The sequence below is a fragment of the Epinephelus fuscoguttatus genome, linkage group LG5 (assembly GCF_011397635.1).
Source record: "Epinephelus fuscoguttatus linkage group LG5, E.fuscoguttatus.final_Chr_v1".
Lineage (NCBI taxonomy): Eukaryota > Metazoa > Chordata > Actinopteri > Perciformes > Serranidae > Epinephelus > Epinephelus fuscoguttatus.
Window position 1 is genome coordinate 25,706,550 of NC_064756.1, and position 26,561 is coordinate 25,733,110.

The 26,561-nt window shown below is 40.7% G+C and overlaps 1 protein-coding gene across 1 annotated transcript; it reads right to left on the bottom strand.

The window, feature by feature from the left end:
• Positions 1-2,035: 2,035 nt before the first annotated feature.
• Positions 2,036-25,041, bottom strand: LOC125888562 (extracellular calcium-sensing receptor-like). The gene is made up of 15 exons (XM_049575965.1): positions 24,778-25,041; positions 23,820-24,611; positions 23,419-23,646; positions 23,195-23,318; positions 21,163-22,062; positions 5,689-5,848; positions 5,205-5,508; positions 4,859-4,945; positions 4,625-4,732; positions 4,332-4,511; positions 3,712-4,185; positions 3,371-3,601; positions 3,134-3,257; positions 2,566-3,038; positions 2,036-2,476 (listed from the first exon to the last, which is right to left on the bottom strand). The coding sequence occupies exons 1-15, from the start codon at positions 25,039-25,041 to the stop codon at positions 2,036-2,038; spliced, it is 4,890 nt and encodes a 1,629-aa protein (XP_049431922.1).
• Between the last annotated feature and the right edge of the window lie 1,520 nt (positions 25,042-26,561).

Consider the following 26,561-nt stretch of genomic DNA (forward strand, 5'->3'; position numbering starts at 1 on the left):
TTGTCATACTTTTAAGACCTTTCCTCTTGTCATAATGAATCTTTTTTCAGTGTTAATGACTGTGATGAATCAGCAATCTATGCAAGAGACATCTTTATACGTTGCCTTGAAAAGTTATAAAAATGGTGCTTGTCAAACTGAAACTAAATGCTGCAATTGTAATTTACCCCCTGGATTTCTGGTGTTAGGTGCAAACACTTAAAAACTAGGTGGGAGGAAAAAAGTCTCAAGTAGTTGTCAAGTAGAAGTCAAGTGGATTGTCAATAGAGCTATTTGAAAGACACTCAACAGAATATTTGCTTGACAACTCTACAAACTACTTTCTCAATACTGAGTGTTAACTTAAGTAACACTTTTCACCCCGGGATATCATTACTTAATGTTCATGACACAGTGTTAAGTATTACTTCTCTAATCTCTGTCTTGGATGAGGTAAACCCCCATGTGTCCACACATATGGTCAGCATTTGCCCTAGTATAAAAACTCAGTAATGACAAGACTGAGTAGAAGGCTGCATGTAAGTACTGTAGAAGTTATGCTGTTATTACATCTTTCAACTTCCCTGCTGTGTTTACCTCTACGCTGTCAACAAATCTATGTTATCATGTGTCAAGTTATCTTTTTTCCAGTATTTCAAGGAATGGATTTCTATGAATTCTGGACTTCCTCCGCACTCACTCACATTTTTAATACATTTTTTCACAGCCGGGCACACTTCATTTTACGTCTGTGTGCCTGTAATTTGAAGGCGCAGTCATTTTATTGAAGAAATGATCACACAGTATTTTCTCATTCAGATGATCTAACCCCTGAATGGCAGTGATCTATTCTGGTTTCCTTAATTAAATCAGGCAAATCGTGCTCCGATCTGAAGGATTACTGTTTGAAATGAAACAAAGACAGACTGTGCACTACGAGCAGAAATCAATCCGCTGTCTTATAGGCATTGAAATTTATGATGCAGAAGAGAGCACATATGAGAGTTAAAAATGCAAAGGCTAAGAAGAATGAAGGTTGGAAATAAATGTAAATCGAGGAATACAGTGTCAATAAAGCACTGCTTTCCATCTGCCCCTCCCTACACCTTTTCCTCATGTCTGTCCCTGATGGACGTTGGAGACCCGATGTCTCTCCATCTTCCAATTTATTCCTCTGCCTTGGGAGGAACAACAGATCAATCAGTGGTGGATAATCAATGTTAGCCTGAGAGCAGATGTGGAGAGCTGGAAAAAATGTCTGACGTTTTTAGTTTGTTATTGCAGGGAACAGCCAGGCGTGATGTTTATATGTAAAGGCCTCTGGAGTATGAGGGTTTAATTAACCAATGACAGCTGGGATTTCCACAGAGCATACCTCAGAGACCCTGGGCCTCATCACTCTATCTCGGGTCAAATCAGCATGGACACTGCTGCCAAATCCCATTCAGTGCTAGCAATGAGCTGTCCTTCACATTCCTACTGAGCATGTCAAAGGAGTGTCATAAAACTGGAGAAATAAAATCATTTGATTTGAGAATGCTTTTTTGTAAATGGTTGACTGTTTTTTCTTGAGGTCTTGAAACTGACTATAGAGGGTTTACAGGATAACATCACTTCTTAATGATGATGCACTGCTTTTTGTATTGTTTCTGTGATTGTACTGCCTACTTTTTTCTACACCACTGAGCAAAATAAAGTAAAAGATCTTTAACTAAACCATAGGTGAGAAAATAGAAGTGAAAAGAATGTACAGGGCAAGTTACGAAAACATTATGGAAAGTTCTTGGTTATGAAAATGGTGTGTGGTGGTGCATTTTCTGATGGGCCATGATGAATGACAGAAGGCAGCATTAACAGCACACTTCTACCATCTAGTGGTGAAATGTGAGTGTTGATATTCAAGGACAGGAGGTCTATAAACACTGTCTCTACCACCACTGTCATACTTTTTCCCCACAAAATCACACATTTCGAAGTAATGTTATTTTATTTATTGTATTAATCCCGGAAAAGCCAGAGATATAAGTCCATATGTGCCTGAAATAAAGATGATGTTCTAGAATTTGTCAGTGGCAGCTTTCGACATCAGGTGTTTCCATGTGTTCTTTTCTGGCCTTAGTAGGATAATGTAGCACTTTGGTGCAAAGATGCAGGCCAGTAGTCCATAACTGGAGGCCAGTATAGCAAACACCTCTGTGGCTGTGGAGTACTTCCCTGGAGAACTAATGTAGGCAGGAACAAAGGCTATCCACACTGCACAAAAAATGAGCATGCTGAAAGTGATGAGCCTTGCCTCGTTGAAGTTATCTGGCAGCTTCCTTGCCAGGAAGGCCAAGAGAAGGCAGAGGCAGGCCAGCAGGCCGATGTAGCCCAGGACGAGAGCGAATGCTACAGGTGAACCTTCATCACACAAGAGAATGACAATAACGCTTTCGCGTGGGATCAGTCGGTGTGGAGTGGGAGGAGCAACAACCAGCCACACTGTACAGATTATTACCTGCATAAGAAGAAATAAACCTCAACATTTGAAAGAACAAAACTGCTCCCCTAACTATTCAAAGGAAATGAAAGGTCAGCTGCCCTTACCTGGACCAGTGTACAAACGGTAATGATTGCCTTTTGCTGTGCAGGCCCAAACCATTTCATTACATTACTGCCTGGAAGTGTAGCCTTGAAGGCCATTAGCACCACTATAGTTTTCCCCAGAATACAAGACATGCAAAGGACAAAGGTGATGCCAAATGCCGTGTGTCGCAGCATGCAGGACCACTCAGAGGGCCGGCCGATGAAGGTCAGAGAACACAGGAAACACAGAGTCAAGGAGAAGAGCAGCAGGAAGCTCAGCTCAGAGTTGTTGGCCCTGACAATCGGGGTGGTTCTGTGACAAGAGAATATGACGACCACAACACAGGTGCAGAAGGAGCCAAGGAGAGAAATAGCCATCAGGGTGATGCCCATGGTGTCGCTAAAGGAGAGGAACTCCACCTGTTTGGGGATACAGGCTGTCCTTCCATCATTGGACCAGAACTCTGTCAGGCAGCGCACACACTCTATGGCATCTAATGGAAAGACAAGAAGGCTTTAGCTGCTATACTGTGGCTTTACAGCTGCAACTGTGGGTCAGACATAATGTAGGAGAGTAACCTTTTCTCACCAGTCTGATTGCTAATCTCCCCAGCTGTGCAAACCACACAATCATGGCAGCAGATAGGGAAGTTAGGTCTGATTGCCTTCCGGGTACCTGGGGGACAAATGCTGCTGCATACTGACAAGGGAATCTAAGCAAAAGAGGAAATGCATACTACACTGGTCACAAAACAGCCACATAGTGGAGATGTTATTGGACAAAATGCATTTCACAAAACATGATTTATTCTATTGAGATTCATACTTCGGTTTGATTGCCATTCCATACAATCATATCTTCCTCGATCTGGAGTTTTTGCTTTCCTACTGAGGTCGTCTCATCAAATTTGCCAATTGTGACAAACTCCATTTCTCCTTTGGGACTTAGCTGCCAGTTCACAAGGTCATACATGGCTGCAGGATCACCATTTTCATCAAACTTGGTTTCATCACCAAATGAGTTCAAGTATTCCACCTGCTTTATGTAATGAAGTAGCTAAGGGAAGAAAGTGCTTATCATCATCTTGTAATATTACCAGATTCTATCACTTATGTTCTAGCATCACTATAACTTTTATCTAAATTACCGAACATATGGAATGGTACCTGCCATGGCTGTATATTGTCTGTATCTGGGCAGGCCTGCAGATGAAATGGCCCTTTTCCTTTCACACAGCTTCTCATAGCCTTGAGTGCATGGACGATGGCATACACGGCCTTATAGACATTGTAGGAAATCCTTAGCTGTGACACATCTGAATAGATATTCTTTACACTCCTCAGGTCTTCTGCTCCAGAGCATGGAGGTTTACCCTCGTCATTATGTTCTTGACCTTCATCCTGCACACCCAGGCTGCACTGAAACACCTCTTCCCAGAAGGGTTTCAGGAAGGGATCTGCAAGGGCATCTGGGCTCGAGGGGTGCAAGCGAAGCAGAAAGTCCTGTAGTCTGGGGATGTGTGCTCGCCGAATGGCAAATCCCATAGAACCCTGGAGGATGTGGTGGTACTTTTTGGGGGTGGAGAGGACAGCTGCTGTGCTCCAGGCCTCACTGGCCAGCCACTGTATCCCAGTCAGCCCCTCTCTAAATTAAAGAGATATAGATTGCATTTTTGCAATGTTAAACATATCATAAATTTAAACTCAGTAAATCCACATCAACAAAAAACTAACAAAGTTAATTTTATCATATTATAAATACTATTGTGTTGTGGAAGATTCCAAACATAAGTGTCATGCCTGAGAGCTTCATCAAACAATGCGGCTGCATCTTGTTCCACAGCAAACACTAGAATCACCCGAGCCCCAGAGGAACGGATCTTTGATATGATAGACGAAATGGTGGTCTGTGCTCGGTTTTTAGGGATGACTTCATGAAGGGCAATGCAAGCACCCAGTTTTCTAACCTAAGAGAGCAACAGGGGGATACATGACAACTTATGTTCAATAAGTTACGCACTGAGAGTTACAAAATGTCATTTTATTATAATTAAATTGTTTATCTTTGTGTGTTACCCACCTCGTTGACAAAGATGTTTGCCCCACCACGGCCATAGGCATCATCTCCTGCTATGACACCCACCCAAGTCCAGCCAAAATGCTTGACAAGTTGTACTAGTGCATCTACCTAGAGAAAGAAAGGGGAAGAGCGAGATAATGAGAGAGTTTCTATTGCTTCTGAAGTGAAAATGTAGACATGTTTCTGTTTGTGTCTGGAAGTAATGCCACATCAGGTGTGTCTGCTGCCTCTAACCTGGAAAAAGTCACTGGGCATGGTCCTTAAAAAGGCAGGAAACTCATTTTTGTCACTGAGACAGGCACAGCTGGAGAAATAACTAACCTGAATGGAAGAAAACACCCATGATAATTTCATTTTACAATGTCCAACATTAAAACACCATGAAATCAGTAGGCTGGACTTAACTCACAGTTGCTAAAAGATTAAAGTCATGAATTATAATTAGGAATTTGAGACTGCTAACTGCTGACCCTCTCCAGTAGTAGTAACAACAGAAAAACACGGTGGCAAAAAGCAAAGTACGCCGCTGTCTCTCATACAGTACTGTCACACAGTTGTTGAGCAGCTATGACTGACTTACCTGTGGCACATGGAAGACTCCCAGGAAACGGGCCACAACAAGAGACTGAGTAGAGCCTCCATCTCCTATCACTGCTGGTACGGTCCCACGACAGGTGCCTTTACTTTGTGTTTCTTCTTCAATCTCTGAATCCTTGTCACTCCCCACTAACTCCATGGCAGCCTTCAGAGCCTGATGGGGTGTACTGCATGAATCATAGATCTTATAGCCCAGTGTGATGTTGGGAAGGAGCTTGCCATCTCTGTTGATCTCCTCAATGGCAAAGATCATAGTTTGCATCCAACGGAAAGTCCGAAAGTTAAATCTGGGAGAAGAGAGAAGATGTCTTGAGGCAAAGCTTGAAATTTTAATGTTCAACACAGTTATGAATGTAAAGCCCTGTTGAAAAAAATGTGTCAAATGCAGCCATGGTAGCAGAGATAACAGTTGCTTAATCAAAAGTTTGTGGCCACAGCAATTTAAGGATCAGCTTAAGACAGCTTACCTGGTGCACTGTGCTGGAAGAGGCTTAGAAGTAAAGGACAGACTGGGCTCCACCACCATGTCATGAAGGGAGAAGAGTCCCCCGAAGATGATGTCCCCCTTTTTCTCCAGCACAGGAAGGGACATGGACCCTGGTATTATTTGGCATTGTTGGTTGTGGTCTTGGTGGGAGTTGTAGGGAAAAGTCAAACACCATAGGAGACTCAAAAACACAACCCTGGTCCTTCTGCTTGAAAGACTGGGCTCTATGGATCTCATCCAAAAATGACTCATCCTCTCTTAAAGCTAAGTCACCCTTGACAGCCAGTGCATGTTTATTCCAGTTCAAGTAATATATATTTGGGTAATTGATATAAACATTGAATAGTGAGCCAAATAAGCACCCTGTAAGCTAACAAAGCACCAAATAATTTGTCAGTGGTTATTAAAAAGCAACCCCATTCAGATGACACAGTGTCTACACAAATTTAGAAATTTTAAATTTCTAGCAAAATCAGAAAACCATTATTAACTCAAATGTACTTGTTAAAAAATAACATCAACCTAGCTTGCTGTATTGCATTAATGCTGCACAGAGAAGATTTCCAGTCTCGTGCATCAAGTGGGAGATGCTGCCTCGTAGCCTATATATGCTACCTGCCTCATATCACAAATGTCAAATTAACCTCATTTCCCCTGGGCCTTCAATCAATGGAAAAGAGCCCCCTGTTTTGTTAGTAACAGCAATAACAAAACACTGGGATGAGCACTTGACCATAATGGAGAAGGACATGAGGTGTGTCATGTCACAGTGTCATGCCTGAATAGACCCTGCACTCATCCTTCAGTGATATGAAGAGGCAGGCAGAGGACCCATGTCACAAGAGGCTGCTAAACTAGTTACATACCTTTCAAACAAACACACACATACGTGTTTTCCTCCCTTGAGAGGTCCACATATTTTTTGAGCATTTGTGGGGTCCACTCACACACATGCGCGTACACACAAACCAATTTGAAACACAACAAACTACAGAGTGAGAAGAGACTATTAAAACCTTAAAAGCATTGTTAACAGTAATAAACCAAAAGCCATGCATTAGAAGCACTGTTTTATTGTTTAAAAAGCACATTTAATGTAAGGTTATTATATTATCTGACATACAGTTTAACTTTTAAGTAGTTACAGTATTATCTGCATGGTAACATCACCATCCATGATTTATATTTTTTTTTTTTACAAAATGTGTAACTACTTTTACGAATTTTCTGTCCTTTTTTTCACGACTTTTCTTACCCCTCTGTGGGGTTACACATGTTTAATACAGTGAAATCAATGAGTCATTAGCTTGTTGTGCGTATCATTATCAGGACAAACCCTGCAGGCTACAAAACAAAGCAGCAGAGTGTAGCAAAGAGAATTTTACATGCTCTATGTTTTGTTGCCTGAGGACATATATGTTTCCTTATTCACCTAATATGTCCCTGTGTGACGCTCAAAAGAGGAAGGACAGTGTTGCCCTAAGACAGAATGCTCAGTATTATGATACAGTTAATTCCTTTCCTTGTAAGTTAGCCTTAACAAGATTTCAGACTCAAAGGACTTCATGTACTCAGGGGAAATGGGGTCAACCTTATTGTTTCTGAAAACAAGCTGATTAGAAGTGAACAATAAAGAGACTGCAATTGTATCACAGTTGTCCTCACAGGGTGATTCAAGATAATTAAAGCCCCTGAGTATTGTATGTTTCACTGTATTCTATTATGCCCTTGAATGTGCAAAACAAGACAGAAATACAAACAGAAAGAAGAAAAAAAGCCAGACAGTAACTTTGATAGAATGGTGAGAACAAAACTGTCTAACAGAGAGATCAAAATAGTTGTGAGCAAGTCAAAAACAGATATGATGAGATGATGAGTTACAGCATATACTGATTAGCAGGGGGAGAGACAAAGATTGGGGAGAAATAAAGACACACAGTCAGCTGGACACAAGGGTGTTAAGTTTTGTTTCAACAGACACTTGAAGCAGGGGATTGGGGGTCCTACCCCAGACAATTTTGAATGTCCTAATTTCCTGTATTCTGGTGAATGTTTCTGCATCAATTTAAAGTACAAAAAGTGTTTAATTTTGTTAAATTCAAAGACCTCTTCTACTTTTTTTATGGGGTGTAATCAGTAAATATCAAGATGGGACGTGTTGACATGTCAATTCAAAACTATAAATAAAAGAAAGAAAGAAAGACATAAAAGGGTGTACCCTGCGTCCCCTCTGAAATCTATGCCTCTAATCAGACAGACAGAAGAGAGCATAAAGGAGGAAGAAAGAAACAAAAGGATGGTCCAAAAAATGGAGCTCAAAGACAGAATAAGGATTCATTTTAGTTAAAAACTTGGTGAATTTGAATGTTTAAGGTGTTATTTCTGAAAGAATTTATTGTTAAGTGTGCTCGACTTTGATTCCCCCATGTGTACACATGTACAAGTTATAAGCAAGTCTCATGTCATAACCTTCAAGTCTCAAGCAAGTCCCAAGTCACTGTGGTGAAAATCAAGCAAGTCGAGTCCTTGCTATAAGTCAAGCAAGCCGAGTCAAGTCAGTGGTCAGGTCAAGCAAGTCACAGTCAAGTCATACTCACAAACTCATCAAGATAATATAACAGAAACTTTACCCAGTGGTGGAATGTAACTAAATACATCTACTCAGGTGCTGGAAGTACAAATCTGAGTCTGTTCTTCTTATACCACTGTCCACCTCTACTACACGACATTTATCTGACAGATTTAGTTTCCAGTTACTTTACAAATTAGATTTTTCACTCAAGACGTACAATGGCATGGTGGTAGAGTGGTTAGTAGGGTGACCAGACGTCCCGCATTGCATGGGACTGCACAGCATTTCTGTCTCTTTTCACGCGTCACCCAAATTGAGACCATGTCCCGCATGATTGGTTGTCACCCGTGCTTGCATTTGCCCCCCGGCCAATTAGAAGAAGCTGCATGCAGCGGCCGGTCCATGTGGCTCTGTGCATTTAAGCGCTAGGGCTCGCCCCACTCGCCCCATATAGCAACTATTTCAACCTCCTTGAAAGCAACAGGTGACACTCGTTAGCTAATGACACTCGCGCCGGCTCGTTAGAGTTGAACTGCGCCTTGCCTGCAAAGTAGACGAGATGAGGTGGTCGCAGCGAAGGGGAGTGACAAAAAGCTGCGGTGAAGTCGAACAGTTTCCTGACAGTTTCCAGCAGCCTTCAATCCTTACAGGAAGTCACAGAAACACTCACATCCTGTCAGATATGATGATGATTTATTAAAATATAATCAGACTCATCTATCAGTTTGTTTTTAGTCTCCAGTTGTTTTAATTATGATAGATCGATTTATTAAAATGCTTTACAGGTGATCTGTAGTTTATGTTCATGGTTTATCCTCCATTTATATGAGTTCTCCTGTAAATCAACTGAACTGACCACAAGTCTCTGTGTTGCTAAATACTTCATTAATTAAAACAGTCCAGTGTTAATATACAGTAGACTCTGTATAGTTTATGATGAATGTCTTTAGTCTCTGATGACTAAACTTCACGCTGGGGGCGAGTGTCCCACATTGTCCCTCACAAACCTACTCCTTGTCCCACATTTGGTTTACTGGGACCTGGTCACCCTAGTGGTTAGCATTGTCACCTCAAAGCAAGAGAGTTCCTTCAGACATGCAAACATGGAGGTTACGTTAATTTTGCACATTAGTGTGAATGTGAGTGTGAATGGTTGTCTGTCTCTATGTATTAGCCCTGTGAAAGTCTGGGTACCTGTCCATGGTGTGCCCCACCTCTCGCCCAATGTCAGCTGTGGTAGGCTTTTGCTGTTTTTGCTTTTTATTATTTAATATTTCTTATGTTGAGGTTTGAACCTGGTTTGAACCTTGGTTGGACCAAACAAACACTGTGTAGGTGTCACATTGGGCTCTTCGTAAGTGTGACGCTATCTCTCACTATTTCCAGAATTCTTAGAAACCAAACCAATTAGTCGATTAATGGAGAAAATAATCAGCAGATAATCCCATAATGAAAATAATCATTAATTAATAGTTCAATGAGCTCATCCTCAACCAACTAACCCTGCTTTTACATGAATGCATGAGTCAGAGTCATCTAATAAGATCATATATAGCAGTAGACTACAACAGTAACAGGGGGCATTTTTACAGTACTTTTACTTGTGATACATTTTCCTGATAATACTCACATACTTTTACTTAAGTAACATTGGGATTGCAGGACTTTTACTTGTTACAGAGTATTTTTACAGGGTGGTATCAGTTACTTTTACTAGAATAAGGGAGTAAAGTATTTAAATACTTCCTCTCCTGCTTCAAAACCTTTGGGCGGGGTGAAAGACTCCACTTAGGGCTGGGCCGTATGACAAAATTTTCATATCACCGTTTTAAGAAAAAATCATATCGGTTTCACGGTATTTCACGGTATTTTGCTCAAGTTCGGCCAACTTGACATGCTGCTGTGTTGTGCTGTGGCCTATTCAAGTGCCGGAATTTGTTATTTACCTGACAACGCCTGAATGCAACACACGCTCCGCTCCATTCCTTTGGGCTCCACTGACTGCGTACTGAAGTGACATGTAGAGAAGCCACCGGGGTTGTTTACCGTTTGCCGAGCCGAGAGGCTGCATGTAGGCTGCATGAAATGTTAAAGCATTTTCCACCTAAGTTATTACATATATTTGAGTTATCTACAAGTTTACTGTACTGTTTGTTATCTACTCACTTTCAAATGTCCGCCACGGACATTTACACAATGTCACAAATAAACATGGGTAAATGCATGAAAAAAATCATCACATATCACGTCTGATAATGGTTTATTCATTTAAAAACACATTGTGCTCGTATAGCACACTATTTCATGTAGTTTTTATCTGCTGGAGGGTCACGTAGGGGAGCGTAGCTCGACAAAAATAGAAGAGCCGCCTAAAATAAAGAGTTGTCACGCGACAGACAGGGGTTGTTGCGCCACTCCCGTTGCCGGTGGAGCCTCTGTAATTGATTAACGGTGGCGAGCTGCTACGGGACTCATGCTGCAGACGTGTCGTGCCGCTAACGTGCTCGGTGGGGCCCAGCCATAACTGTCTCGGACTCGGGACGGGTCAGGAAAATGTGGTCCGAGCCGTGCTCTAGTGTGCGCTTTGTCTGTGTGTGTGTGCGCTTTGTGTGTGTGTGTGTGTGTGTGTGTGTGTCTGCTACAGAGAGCAGAGGAGAATTGTAAACGGCGGTGCGCCGCTGCTAGTTGCATATAGGGGAAACACTGCTCTTTTTGGTATGAGTTCTTCTGGGTCATCGTGTAGGCTACAGTTGCTTTGCTTTCAGGACTCTCTCCAGCAGCCATTCTTGCCTCTAAACTTTTCTATGCTCTCACTCTCACCCACTCAAGTGTGCCTGTGGTGTGCAGCAGTGAAATGGGTCCCCGCTGAAACACTTTCCTGCCGTGCACATTCCGGATGTTGTTTGGGCTATTCACCGGTATTGCGGTATATGAAAAATTCCTATCATAGCAAAAATAAATACCGGTTTTCCGTACAAACCGGTATACCGCCGAGCCCTAACTCCACTCACATAACATACCTGCTGCTGTCAGAGAACAGGTGACATAATTGTTTAAATCCCCAAATGTGAGCTGAGCAGGAACAGGAGCACTGGGTAAACTATCTCATGGCATGTGGACTTGCATAGCAAGCTCACATATACACACTCACAGATAGTGAACTTATATTGGGGAGCCTGAGCGTACAGTACATGTATCAGCTCTCACAGTGGTGACTCTGTATGTGTAATGGCCCGGCACTTACAGTGTGTCACTGGTCGCAAAGCACATTCAATACTGAATGAGTTATTGACAGTTTGATTCACATGTATATAGAGAAAGAACTGAATAAAAGCACACTGGAAATCTCATGATGCTGCTATACATACTGCCATTCTTCTGAGGAGAGGTGCGGGCAGAGGGACAGAGCTGCAATAGCGTAGGCACGCATATGCGTCATATTTTAAAAACAAAATGTAACTTCTTAATACCCAGCAAAATACAAATGTTGAATAAAAAGTCAAGTCCTTTCAAGTCATCTGTCTCAGGTCAAGTCTCAAGTCATGAATACCAAGTCAAAGTCAAGTCGAGTCTTTCATCAGTGTTAGTCAGGCAAGTCTCAAGTCCTCAAATTTGCGACACGAGCTGGACTCGAGTCAAGTCATGTGACTTGAGTCCCCCACCTCTGCCTCTGTCTCAGTATCTTGGAAAAATGTGCATACTACTGAACAAAACAGTTGACTTTTTTTTTCAGCCAGAACCCAATGTTTAAACTCTCTCTTTAGTACAAAAAATATATAAATAAAAAATAGGAACTTTCCAAAATTTCCCAATACAGAAATTGTAACAGCATTTTTAATCTGAAACATCTTCACACTGACACTCAGGACTCAGGGGGAGTCTGCACACGTGGAATCTGACATGACCTTAAGGTCATCTGTTCCTGTTGTGGTGGCAACTAAATAATCCACTAGTGTACACATGTGGTTGAGGAGGCCACCAACCTGAATAAGGGGCCTTTAGGAGTTAGTGGGCCCAGGCGACTCCTGAAGCAGCATGTATACCGGGGGGCCAGAAGAGCTGCAGCCTCTGTGGTTTCTAATGAAAGTATGATTGAGCCAGCCATCTGAGCTCATTCACCTAAATGGTAACAGACTTCTTTTTGGTGCCATCTCAGTCCTTTTTAAAACATCTTTGTTGAGTTCTAGTTTTTTGTTTTTGGATCCTTTGTCTGATCCACACTCAGTTCTGGCACAGTCGAATTTAAAGAGATAATTTTAATTGCTTGTCAATTCTGTGTCTCTACATCAGCCAATAGATAAAGTTTAGTGGCTTTTACCAGGTTCAACAGGGGGCACACACATTTTGTCATTGGGCATATTTGTTTGAATAGTCCATGCCTTCAGCACTGGTTTACAAGTTCAGCAGTCTGAAAGTGGAAATTAGAGTAGACGTGTGACGTCACTCTCTTGCCATCTTTGGTTATGCTGAAATGCTGAGCCAACTGAACAGAGTGGGCCACAGACACTTACAGTGAAAAGAGGCTCTGTGCCTTAAGTGGACTGCAGCATATGACCAGCAGAGGAGTCTGTCCCACATGCTTGCTCATTACCATTTGTGTAAATGGTGCAAAGTGCTAGGTGCTGACCATTCTGGGAAGACCTCCATTCTGAGTGATCAGAATCTGACATTTGATTTCTCTCTTTTGTATTGGCTTCAGATCAATCTTTTAAAAGTACCATATTTCCTACTACAAAATTGCCTTTAGTGGGTTTTTTTGGTGGCCAAGTGGTCACTTTACGTAGCTACTATATCACTGCAAGACCCCCAATTTTATTCTGGTCAGAGACCCTTTTGTGTCTCTTATGTTGAACCCCTCTCTCCCCATGTTTCCTGTCTGTACCTCCACTGCCACTATTGAATAAGGCAAAAAGCCTCAAATTACTGATAAAGTGAGATGTTGCTGCTTCATTCATAGTGGCCATTCTTTGTCATACAACTGAGAGAGTGCATTGGAGTCCACAATATTTGAATATTACATAGAATATACTGAAGGGGATAACTGGCATTTAACTAAAAAATGGAAGCTTTGATTTATTTTATTCTCCTCCAGTGGCATGGCATATGCCTATCCTTACATCTACTATATCATGACGAAAACTCTGTGTGTGTGTGTGTGTGTGTGCGCGCGCGCGCGTGTGTGTGTCTGTTTGTCTGTTCCACGTTTTTCTCCTCACTGACTTGGTCAATCCATGTGAAATTTGGCACAGTGGTAGAGGGTCATGGGAGGATGCGAATGTAGCAATATTACATCAATTGGCCAAAGGGGGGCGCTATAGCAACCGACTGAAATTGCAAACTTTGAATGGGCATATCTCATACCCCATATGTCGTAGAGACATGAAACTTTGCACAGAGATGCCTCTCCTAATGATGAACAAATTTGCCTCAAGAACCCGTAATTTCCGGTTTATAGATTTTCCGACATTTTGAATTTTTTGAAAAACACTTCAAATCAATCTCTTCCTAGGAAGTTTGACCAATCTGCATGAAACTCGGTGAACATAATCTAGGGACCAAGATCTAAAGTTCCCTCTTGGCAAAAGTTGGAAAACTTACTAAAACTGAGCTTCTATAAGGCAATGAATATTGCGGAGGGCGTGGCTCATCACATAAAGGTGTATAACATCTCAAGGGTTTCACTGATCACCACGCAACTTTGTAGACATATGACCACACATAATCTGAGGGGACCTCTCCATTATTGACCCGATCAAACAAAATGGGGGCGCTAGAGAGCTAATTTCTTATCTAGGCCTAACCGTCATATTGATTTTTACTACACTTGGTAGATATGTGGAACAGGACGCCTCAAGGTGACTGGAGAAATTTAACTCTAATTGGCAACTGGGTGGCGCTATAACAACAGAAAAATGCTTAAAAATGAGAGTCATTCTGTCAGTCAGTCATTCTGTCTGCCCCACGTTTTTCTCCTCACTGACGTGGTCAATCTATGTGACACTGCACATAGGCATTGAGGATTGGCATTGGTAGAAGGTGACAAAGCTACCAATGGGTATGGACTAGTATCTACTAATCTAGGAGAAAAAAACAAAACAAATCAGAATCTGCTTGTTTTATAAAACTTGCCTGGCCACTTAAGGGTTGTGCTTTTGTTTTGTTCAGTAATACAACTATGCATTCATTCATTCATGCTATGTGTGCTCTGTGGAAGAAAGAAGGTCCCCAAAACACATTAGCAACGGTTTCTTGAGGGACTAATGTCACCATTCTAAGTCTAAACCTGGATTTTCTATGAGCATGTTTTAAAATACAATATATTTTTTTAAACAGCGTGTTTAAACAACTTACATCAAACAACTTGTTTCAACATTGTGTGAGTTTCACAATGTGGGCTTTTGTATCCTGATGAAAACTGTTAAACAATTAAGCATGTCATACACAGTAGTTGACGGTACAAACGTAGGCAGTAAAGGACGGCCTATACATATCCTCACATTATACAGACGCACCATTCAAAGCTCAAGTGCCTGTTTGGTTCCCTAAAGTGTGTCAGTTCAAAATAAGCCACATTATAAAGCATCCCCATCAAGAAATGTTGGTTTAGTTTCTGAAATGAAAGTGTTGTGACTATTTCCTGTGCAGGTGTAGGAATGTAACTGATGTTCTATCTTTGAAATTACAACTTTTACAAAATGCTTAATTGAGATCTTGTCACTGTCAAAACATTTGCCTCTGCAGCCTTTAATCTTTATTGAGTAATTGCAGTCTAAGGCTATTATTGATTTTGTTTTGGGCAGAAAAATAAAAGAGAATTTAGAGAAATTGAGGATAAGCAAGAATAAATGTGCCCTTGTGATAGCCTAGACTAATATCACTTCATACATAAAACCTTATGGCAAAAGTGAACTTCCATGTCTTATCTGGGAAGTAGTCTCACAATCACTCAAAGGAGCAGATATGTTCTTAAATATCTTTTAGAAAATGAATATTTGCCAGAACATAACTGATGGTCATAATCTAAGCCTACTTTTATTTTATTTTCATTTTTTCAAATTGAAGTAGCCACAAAAAAAAAAGACCTGATTTAATGTTTGGGATGTGCACCAGATAGAAAGGAAGCATGACTGTGTGTGTGTGTGTGTGTGTGTGTGTGTGTGTGTGTGTGTGTGTGTGTGTGTGTGTGTGTGTGTGTGTGTGTGTGTGTGTGAGTGACATTGTGTTTGGTGTGTTCCTTGGAGGGATGGGGAGGGACTTGTTTATGAACTTGTACATCCATAACAGCGTGCACTGAAGCGTAAAACACACTTGGAAAACACTTAAGGTTGTTATTGTGTATATTCTGTAAGGGACGTGACATCATTGCATCATCCTGAACCTGCCAATTTACCTTTTTCCCAGGGGGCAATACAGGGAGCAAGGGGCCAGCTGGGCAAGCAAAGACAAGCAAGTGTTTCCGACAAGACTGATGACATCTGGCCCCGAGGCTATGAAACTCACCAGGTGTTATGTTGGAAATTAATTAATTTTGAGTTTTAATGGATGGTGATCTCAACTCTTTCAAAACAAGCTGCTTACATTAATTAACAAGACTACAGCTGAATCATTATTCACTATCAGCTGGTTTAACACTGAAGAGAATAAAATCTTTAGGATCTTTAAATGAGACAAATCTGGCATGTCAAAACCTGACTCTAACACAACAACATGCTTAATGACATGATGCTTGTTGAAAACACCAATGGTTTTCCCCAGAGTTTCCTCAAAAGTAAACTTATCATGTAGCTCTTAAACAATTATTTTAACTGTAAGCCAAATAAATGTAACTGGAAAAAATGCTATGACAAATGTGAACTATGTGTCATAATTGTCATAATATTACACAATTATAATAAAAAAGAAAGCACAAGCCCATATACAGGAAATAATTCATTCAAATTGCAGTTTGAATTTGAATAACATTATATTTTGGGGGAAGTAATCTTCATTCTTTATTAAAGTTTTAATTTATTTTGTTCTGCTCTCCAACCTTCCCTCATAGAATTAAAAAAAAAAAAAAACTTGTTTACTGAGGTCTAACTATAATGTCCACTAGATAATATTCATTTTTAATGGTATTTACAGTACATGGGTTGACCAAGCAGGGTATGGATGTTCCTCCAGCCACAGTTTGGATCTTATTTAATCCAGCTGTATAACATACATAATTATCCTATTGTAACACTTGGTCATCAGGTGCCTACAGCAGTTTTGCCCTTTGAGGCCCTTTTGAGGGTTTTCTGCAGGCAGCCCACAGTTGGGTTTGCCTGTCAGTGGGTTGGGGCACTAGGTAAGGGTTATGGGGCTAGGGACAGGCTGGAGGTTGGCCTGTGGTTGCAGAGTTAAAGGAATACCTCACCCACAAAATGTCCATTTGTAAATCAATATGTCATGCTGTATTTGTGGGGCAACTGTGGCTCAGGAGGTAGAGCGTGTTGTCCACCAGTCAGACGGTCGGTGAGGTGATCCCTGGCTTCTCCAGTCCACATGCTGAAGTATACTTGGGCAAGATAATGAATCCCAAACTGCAACCGATGGCTGTGCCAATGGTGTGTGAGTGTGTTGAATGGTTAAAAACTGAATAGCAGGTGACACCTCGTATGGTATTCTCAGCGACCCATGTATGAATGTATGTGGGAATGGGTAATTGTGACAATTTGTTTAAATGGAAACTATATCAAAACATCCATTAACAAACCTTCACACAACTTGTGTAATGTAATCCAAGTCTCACTTAACCACTTGTATGCTCAGTACTTCCAAACATGTATTTTCACTAAGAACGTTAGTGTTGGAGATTAGGTTTAAAGACAACATAGATAAGTTTCACTTTAGTTCATTTTAAAATAGTAAGTTTAGTAAAAAAGTATGTGTTCGGGAGGTGCCATTCTCGGAACCCATCGGCTGTATTCAGCGTCTGACTTCCGGCAGACAGCGATACAGCCTCTGGGGGCAAACCTCCGATTTTTTGGCATTCCAGTTTGATTTGGCCGGAGAAGGCGAATTTCCGTTTCCGACGTCCGTTTATATATAAGTAAATATGCTGAACCATTGCGTTGGATTCAGAGTTTGCAGTGACGCCAATTATGTTCCGCCTCATTAGTTCACCGCACGGAGTGTTTAACCTGGCAACAACTGCAGCCGGCTCAAACGTGATTGGTCAATATTGGTCTATACGCGGACTACAAACAGCCTACAACCGGAAACCAGGGCTCTTCCGCTCTTCTTCCGGCGGCAAGATCTCCGGGGTTTGCCTACAGACTCTACATTCACTGAATGTAGAGTCTGTATGTAGAGACTAGGGAGGTGCTGACCATGTGACTGAATCAATAGGACTTGGGTTATACTATGTAAGAGTTTGTAAATGGATGTTTTGATATACTTTTGCTGTTGTACTATGTGGACCCAAATCAGTAAATGAATCAATATCTTTGCCATTTGTGGTGGAGAAATGCAAGAAAAAAAACATGTTTTTTTCATGAATTCAAGGTAAAAGGCATGAATAATTGATCTACAACTGGTCAGCTGGGGGGTTGTTAAATCCACCAAGCGTCCGCACCAGGAACTTGAAACCCTCTGCATTATTTCTGGCGTGGGGCACAGTAAAGCGGGAGCAGCCCTACAAACATAAGAGTCTGTCCCTGAGCGAGTGATGAAGTTGCTAATTGGCTGGTTGAGTGTTGGAATTTCAACTGCATAGTGTTGGGCACAGTGAAAACACTCATTAAGATGGCCTTACCCAAGTCCTAATGGTTCTGCTGGTCATAGCTCTGTGCTTTTTAATATTTCAGCTCTCAGAAGTTAACCTAGCTCTTGTGCACAACTGCACATGCACCATACAGAAGCAAGGTTTTGAACTGACTGTGGTGTGCACATCAAATTAATTTGTTCCTGTTTAAGATTTGTTCAAAGAGAGCAATGTGTCCTTGAATCTAACATCACCACTGAGCAGCATGGCTCCTTACTGGTTTCCAAGAGATCACTAGAGATCACTACTACTACCCTTTTATCTTTTATATTTTATATCATATCACATTTCTTATGTTTTTATTGCCTTAGTAATAATAACCAACACCATCATCAACAACATTACCATCATTTTTTATCATGATTGCTGCTTTTCAGCAAGTACACAATATTGCCACAAGATGGCAACATTGTCCATGCTATAAGGGTGCCTCACAAGGCAAAGGCCATTGTGTGATTGTGTGTGTATACTATTTACCAGAATGTGGGGACAAGTGAGTCCACAAGTTTAACCATTAGATTTTGTACTTTTTAAAATAATTTTGGTCAAGATTATAGTCATACTATTAATGGTGGCAAAAGCTGGTATTTTCAACTATTTATTATACCTTGCATGGATTGCCAGTGGTGTGGCAAGGAATGACAAGGTGTTGCCTTGCGTCATCAGCCTGTTGTAACTGCAAGGTTCATGGTTATTGTGTTCATATGCTAAAACACACTTTTTAAATATCCCAGCACATGTTGATTTTCCACTTTAACTCATTCTGTGGGTGCATTTACTGTAATCTAAATATCTTTCCATGTACCCCCCAGAAACTACAGTAGTGTCCCATGACAAAGTACTTGTACCCCTGGTTAGGAAACATTGTTTTAGACAATAATGTACTTCCAACTTTGTGGCAACAGTTTGATGAAGGCCCTTCCCTCCTCGAACATGACAATATTGTCCTGCACAAATCCAGGTCCATGAAAATGGGAAGTTCGTATGGATAAACCTGACTTTCGAAAACAAAGCACTGACCTCAACCTCATGAAACGACTTTGGGTTGAACTGGAGCACAGACTGTAGGCCAGCACATATCACCCAACGTCAGTGCCTAACCTTACTGATATACTTATGGCTGAGTGGGAGGAAATCCTGCATGGTTTTTTAACAATGATGATGATGAGCAGATATTCAGGGATGCAATGTTTGGGTAACCGCATGAAAAGCAAAGATTGAAAATAGGAACATGTGGAATAGGCAAAGGCCACAGGGTTGGTTCCTTTTGTTCTCTTCATGTTCTTGTTTTGATTTTCTTGATGTGAGCCAACCCCCATAATACATGGATATTTTTGATTTTAAGTAGTCATAAGTACTAGCAATCCTTGTTTGCACACTTTTTGTACCTCAAAATGCAACAACATGTCCTTTCTTTCAGAGTGGAAGTGGAAGTAATAGTCACATATTTTGATTCTTGGCTTAAATTACTAAACAATGTGAACTGTTTTATGACATACATTTTTCATTTGTTATTCATTGTGAAGTTATAGACAAAACTAAACTGTATGGTCTATTTTAGGAATTTATCTAACTGAACATCAACTAGATGTTTTCTGTCAACAATTCAGCTCATCACAGGGAGGGTGAATTCCCCTTCCTACTTTTGAAAAACAAAAGCAAATAAACTTGGCAAGGTCATGGTCAATAAACATATCAGATGCCAGACTCCAGGGTAGAGTCTTAAGACCTCAAGTTCTCCAGCAGAGATCTTAAGGGGATCATGATGCAACAGTCTTGAGTTTCCTGTATAACCTGAGAGGACATGTGTTGAGGCAGGCTGGAGACACTGTGAACTCTAGAGGGAGTTTATTAGTTTGTTAGAGCACTTGTGAGTGGGAAGAGTCTGAGGTGTAAGTCATAGTCTGACCTGAGGCATCTGCTTTTCACCACATGTGTTCCCACTAAATCAGCCCCCAGTAGACATGGCCTCTGGAGAGGTGCAAAGTGTTTCATAAACTAACAGGCATCTCTACAAACATACAAACAACAATTTCTTTCTTAATTAAAGAGGGCCTGAGGGGCACATCAGCTGACTATTAAACATCCCTTTGGCTGTGAAATAACAATAACATCAAATTAAATGTCACATGGTTCAATGCCTTGCCAAAACAGATGTGTTGATTTGTTTATTTTGATCAGTTGTCAAAAGTGTAACTTTAATTCCTCTATCCAAATGCAGAACTCCCCAAAAAATGATGTAACATGTAGGCAACTCACCTGCATGACAAGACTTGTGTGCACGAGCAAATAAAATATAGAAACTTTTGTAACTCACTAAGATTTTCTGAATGAGTCTCACTTGGCTTAAGTTTATAATCTTTATCTCAGATACTTTATAAAGTTCTCCATAGATTAACGTGACAGACCTTAAGTGTTTTAGATGTTTATGTTAAATTAAGAATTTATGATTTCCTCATACACCGAATCAGTGTAATTATCTGATTTTAGCCTGATATTAAGCCTCCAATGTGGACCACAAAACAATACTGTGTTATATAGGTGTAGTATGTAGCTATAGTATGTAGTATGAATGGATTTATACTGTAATGTTAAACTAGTATGGAGTTACTAGTTTAACATCACAGTTGTTTTTCTCCTGGTTGTGAAAAACAACACACAAAGAGTACAAATTTCATGCAATATTTTAAATTTATTTCCACTTTGTTGATACATAATCATACATACATACATACATTGTACAAATGCAAAAATGTTTTCTTATTCAAAAATTGAAGGGGGGAGGGGGCACTTACACATAATATAAGCAGCTGGAAAGGTTTAATTAATATTTTTGTAGCCTATTACATGTAAAACCTTCCAAATTACAGGGTTTGTTTGGATTCATCAGTGTTTGTGCACAACTGACTCGATAGCGGGAAGTGGAGTACCTGTGATGTGTCAGATATCTCTTCACCACCCCACAGTAAAAGTATGGTAGTGTATTGCAAGTCCTCAATAATAATAATCTGGTTAACAAATTATTATGTAAAAAATAATGATGGCACGAAAAAACCTTTGTCACCATAATGTCTTAGGGTTTCAAAATGATTTTGGTGCCCCCTTCCCCATCATGTTCTTTTTTGTATTCTTCTCTGGTTTCAGTAAGATAACATAACATTTTGGAGCAAATATACAAATGAGCAGTCCAAAACTGGAGGCCAGAATAGCAAATATCTCCACAGCAACACTGAACTTCCCAGGGGAGCTGACATATGCTGGAATAAAGGTGATCCATACTGCACAGAATATCAGCATGCTAAAAGTGATATATTTGGCTTCATTGAAATTATCAGGCAGTTTTCGGGCCAGAAACGCAAGAATAAAACAGAACATGGCCAGAAGTCCGATGTACCCAAGAACAGCCCAAAAGCCTACAGCTGAACCCAGAGCACACTCTAAAATAATTTTGTCCTTGAAGTCTTTAAAGTTATTAAATGGAAAAGGAGGTGAAATTGTTAACCAGAGGATACATATGATTACTTGTACAACAGTGAAACCCAGAACACTGAGCCTCTGCTGTGCAGGCCCAAACCATTTCATCACATTACTACCAGGAAGTGTTGCCCTGAAGGCCATTAACACCACTATAGTTTTCCCCAGAACACATGAGATACAGAGGACAAAGGTGATGCCAAATGCTGTGTGTCGCAGCATGCAGGACCACTCAGAGGGCCGGCCGATGAAGGTCAGAGAACACAGGAAACACAGAGTCAAGGAGAAGAGCAGCAGGAAGCTCAGCTCAGAGTTGTTGGCCCTAACAATAGGAGTTTTCCTGTATCTGAAGAAAATGAATGCCACAACAGCAGTGATGCATGTTCCCAGCAAGGACGCTGCAGTGAGCAGTGCTCCCATTATCTCTTCATATGATAGAAACTCTTTCTCCTTCTTTACACAGGCATCTCTTCTGTCATTTGACCAGAACTCAGGGTGGCATCTCAGACAGGTGACAGAATCTGAAACATGATATAAAAGCAGGTGTCGGACATAGGGCCGTAATATACTTGCTGCAAACAACGTGACTGCATCATGGCTGCCATGTGTGATCTACGTTTGTTTGATGCATCGGCCGCACATCTCAATGCTATGTACCGTGATGCGTGCTTGAGATGCAATATTGACATGACTGCTAGAGGCGCTCGTGCGAATGAACACTGTGACCGTGAGATCAGACTAGATGGAGTCGCTGTTGGAGCAATGGCGGAAACTTTTGAAGAGAGGCTGACAGACCTGGTGCGGAACTACTGCATCCCTATGATGTTTCCATGCCGTTACATAGTGACATAATTCTTCTTCCTCATCAAACATATCAAGGGCATCCATGTTTGTTTACAACACCCAACAGCCGAATTTTTGGCCAACGTCCATTTCCCAATTTCCTGGTTATGTTTCTGTTGTCTGCCCCAAGTGGAGACTGCCAGTGTTGTGCGTTTTGGCTGTGCAGTGCTGCAGCAAGTACATACACAGACACAGCGCATTGTGTAAGCGTACGCTCGATCAAGTGGCAAGTCTAATACGGCCCTTACTCAGTACATCTGATGTTTTGGTCTCCATGTTATATCTTTTTTATGCATACAAGACAGACACAACATGATTACAGATAACAAATGGATAGTCATCAGCTCCATGGCGTCATCATTTTATTTGAATCTTATGAATACAACGTACAGCATTTTTGTGTTTTTAAAACTGCAATGCTGATGTACTATATCACAAACACGGTCTCATTCAGTCTCAGTGAATTTATATCAGTTTCCAAGAGATAGATGTCAAAATTGTCTGCATGCTTAGTAGGATGAGGTGAGGAAATACTGTAGGCCTTTTTGTAAGTTGAGTGATCAGACCCTTTCACCACCTTTTTTATGACTTTACTGATGACTTATGTATCAGTATATGTTTATGATATTTGTGTAAAATAAAGTGATTCTTGAATGAATAACAATAATGATTTAAAAGGCTGTATAATAAATTAATGGACCCTTCAGGAACTTCATCAATGCTTTTGAAATCACATTACAAAGCAGTGTCTTAAAACTGACATGCTAACTTTTAAACTTTTGTTAAGTCATGCACTAAATTTTACAACACCTGTAATGTTGCTTATTTCTCCCTCTGCACATGTTAAACAGTCATAGCAGCAGACAGGCTTTCCTTTCTGGAGAACCTTGCGAGTTCCTGGACGACACTTCTCACTGCAAACTGACACAGGCACCTGAAAGGAAAAACGACAATGAACGGGCATTCACTTTGAACAGATGTTGTCTTTGCAAGTCTCTTTTATTAATGTTAACTGTGTTCACATGGTAGCTCACCTGTTGTGAGTTGTTTGCCCAAATTAAAGACTTATTTTGCAGATTCAGCTGTTTGTCTGCAGGTAAAGATGCATCATAAAGACCAACTGAGACAAAGTCCACAATGCCATTTTCTGTTGGCTGCCAGTTTATAATTTCATACTTTGCTGCTGGGTCTCCATTCTCATTAAAGTAAACCTCCTCTCCTTCCTTTGTTTTGAAATTAATCCTTTTTATGTGTTGTAAAATCTAAGAAGAATAGCCATTGATGTAGATCATTATGTGACACAGTTTTTAGGCCTATTGGCTCAACACCATGACAGCAGACTGCAACAATTGTTTTTTTTAACATTTAAAACATTTTCCGTGTTTATGTGACTTTATGTAATAACTATATTTTAAGTCCACTGTGCTCATCTCACCGTATATGGATCTAGCTGCATCTTGTTACATGTTTTATTACAGCTGAGCATACTGTGAAGTGCGTGAGCCACAGCATACACTCCTTTATAGACATTGATAAAAATCGGCATGAGCGACATATCAGTGAAGCTGTTCTGCACTCCAGTCAGATCCTCATGTCCAGTACATTCTCTCTGATTCTCTGTGGATGACTTTGACTGCTTGAACTTACAGCTGAATAACGTCTCCCACAGCTCTGTAAACATTTCATTACCAGATGTATTGAGAGGCTTCACATCCAATATAAACTCTCTCATGCCACTGACATGTGCTTTGGGGATGGACAGGCCTATGGCACCATCCAGAATGTGATGCTTATCCATGGCTGCAGTTTGGGAATCAGAGATCCAGGCCTCAGTCCCTACCCACTGGTACCCAGTCAAGTTGTGTTGAGACATCTCATGTATTAGCATATCAATATCCATGTGGGAGAGGAAAGTGACAATCACCTTGGAAGTGGAAGCTTTGATAATGTCAATTATCTTTTGTATTTTGTCTGGTGGATCTGTTCTAAACAAAGACACAGAGTATTCCAGACAGATGCCCAGCTGCTGGGCTGTTTCTGTAAATGTGGCCATGCCATTGTTCCCATAATCATCATTTGTTCTCACAGCCCCAACCCAAGTCCAACCAAAGTGCTTGACCAACTGTGCCAGGGCTCTGCTCTGGTAGTAGTCACTGGGTATTGTCCTGAGGAAGGATGGGTACTTGGTTTTATCACTGAGACAAGCACACGTGGCAAAGTGGCTGATCTAGAAGAAAAAAAGAAGTAGTAGCCCAAGATAAAGATGTTAAATATGAAGCATTTATACAGCACACTACAGTTTTTAAAATCAAACAAAAGAATTGTGATGACCAACTGGAGGAACAAAAATTAATTTTAATAAATAAAATCATGTCTTTACAAATGTTACCTACCAGTGGGATACTAAAGGGTCCGATTACAGTGGCTATAGCCATGCAAGGAGAGGAGGAGGTCTCTCCCATAATGGCCTGCACTTGGGCTGGCTTGGTACATGGTTCCTGGGAGGGTGCAGATAATTCCTCATTACCATTAGCCAAAGCCAGTGTAACCCTCACACCTCTGGCAATGGAGCCACAGACATCATAGATCTTATATCCCAAAGAGATGCCGGGCAGCAGGTCTGTACTGTTATTAATCTCCTCTATGGCAAAGAGCATAGCCTGGGCATACTGGAAACCTCTGGAATTGAAACTTGATGCAGACAGTTAATTGGAATCACAATGAATTTGTTCTTTAAACAAAAACAACAGCATAGTAAAATGAAGCATTTGATGGCATGAACACACTCAAGGGGATATATTTCTTGATCGAATGCTCAGTTTGATAACCCATTTTGTATCTGTATCCACTTCTTGTGAGATATTTGAAATCTAGATTTCATAATTCACCTGATGCATTGCAGTGGCAGTGGTTTCTGCATGTAGGTGTCCTTTCTTTCTTTCCAGCTGCTGTGGAAAGAGAAGATTCCCCCTAAGATAATGTCTCCGTCTTTAGACAGATGGGGGTTCTCAGGATCCCCTCTTCGCCTGCATACTGGTTCCTCACCCTGAGAAAAAGATGCCACCAGCAACAGCTGTAAGAGTGCCCATCCCTGCTCTGGCCACTTCTGTGTAGATGTCATACTGTCTCAGAGAGCCAAACCACTGGTTGACACATGCAGTTGAATGCAAATGAAAAGCTTGTACTGTTATTTATACATTTTGGAGCAGCATAAAAGATAATAATGGAACAATTAAACAAGACGGGGCGAGAGGAAGGAGGTGCCCAAACAGCTGAGAAAAAAAAAAGTTTTGTTTTCAGCCTTTGTGTATTTCAAATACTATGTAAATATATATTTAATAAAAACATAATTGTACATGTTATCCATTATTAATATTCAGTTATGCTGTAAAAAAGGTCTTTTTAACAATTACATTTTAACATTATGGAGGTAAGTTTAGACTTTTTATTTTCTCCTTGGAGAATCTTCTCACTATTGTGTTCAATATTGAGTGGGCCTTCCTAATCAGCCTGTAGGTATTTGTATTCAGGCTAAAGAAAATGGACAGTACATGTCATTGTGTGCTTTAATCTGGTTTCTGTAGACAGAGAAGTATTCAGTTGGATCTCTCGTGCTCTGTCATTTACATGACTTTCAACCCAAAACCCAGCCACAATCCACATCATTCATTATTTATCATTGCACAGGCCGTTTCAAGATGTTCAAAAGTAAGGCAGAGCAGTTAAACACATAATGTATAATGATAAAAGGCAAACAGCCAGTCCCTGGGTGAGAATATTCACAGTGGACAGGTTTAAATTAGTTTATTTATTATTTGCAATACTGTGTGTACAAGCATAGTTCATACTATTACTGACATTACCCCAACTAGCCCTGTGCATAGGCCTAGATTTATTCCAAGGGTGGGGGGTGGGTGCTGCAGTGGACAAGTCCCCCTTCATATTTAGAACATGTGCATTTGTCCCCTCCAATGAAATCCATGACAGTAGCAGAGGACTTTTGTGCTGATAACATTACATTTATACCAAAAATTGATGCAAAAAACGGTACATAATAAAAAATTCACCAGAATGCAGAAAATTAAATGTTTGACACCCAGAGGATCCCCAACCCCCCTGTGAAAAACAACACAAAGGAAAGTAAATATTTCATGTAATATTTTAATCTTATTTCTGT

Coding starts and splice junctions, on each gene's coding strand:
- LOC125888562 (XM_049575965.1), bottom strand. CDS start 25,041: ATGCTCTTTGCCATAGAGGAGATTAATAACAGTACAGACCTGCTGCCC. Junction 5,849..21,162: donor CATGATGGGGAAGGGGGCAC/CAAAATCATTTT, acceptor ACTCCCACCAAG/ACCACAACCAACAATGCCAA. Junction 4,186..4,331: donor CTCTCAGGCATGACACTTAT/GTTTGGAATCTT, acceptor TAATTTAGAGAG/GGGCTGACTGGGATACAGTG.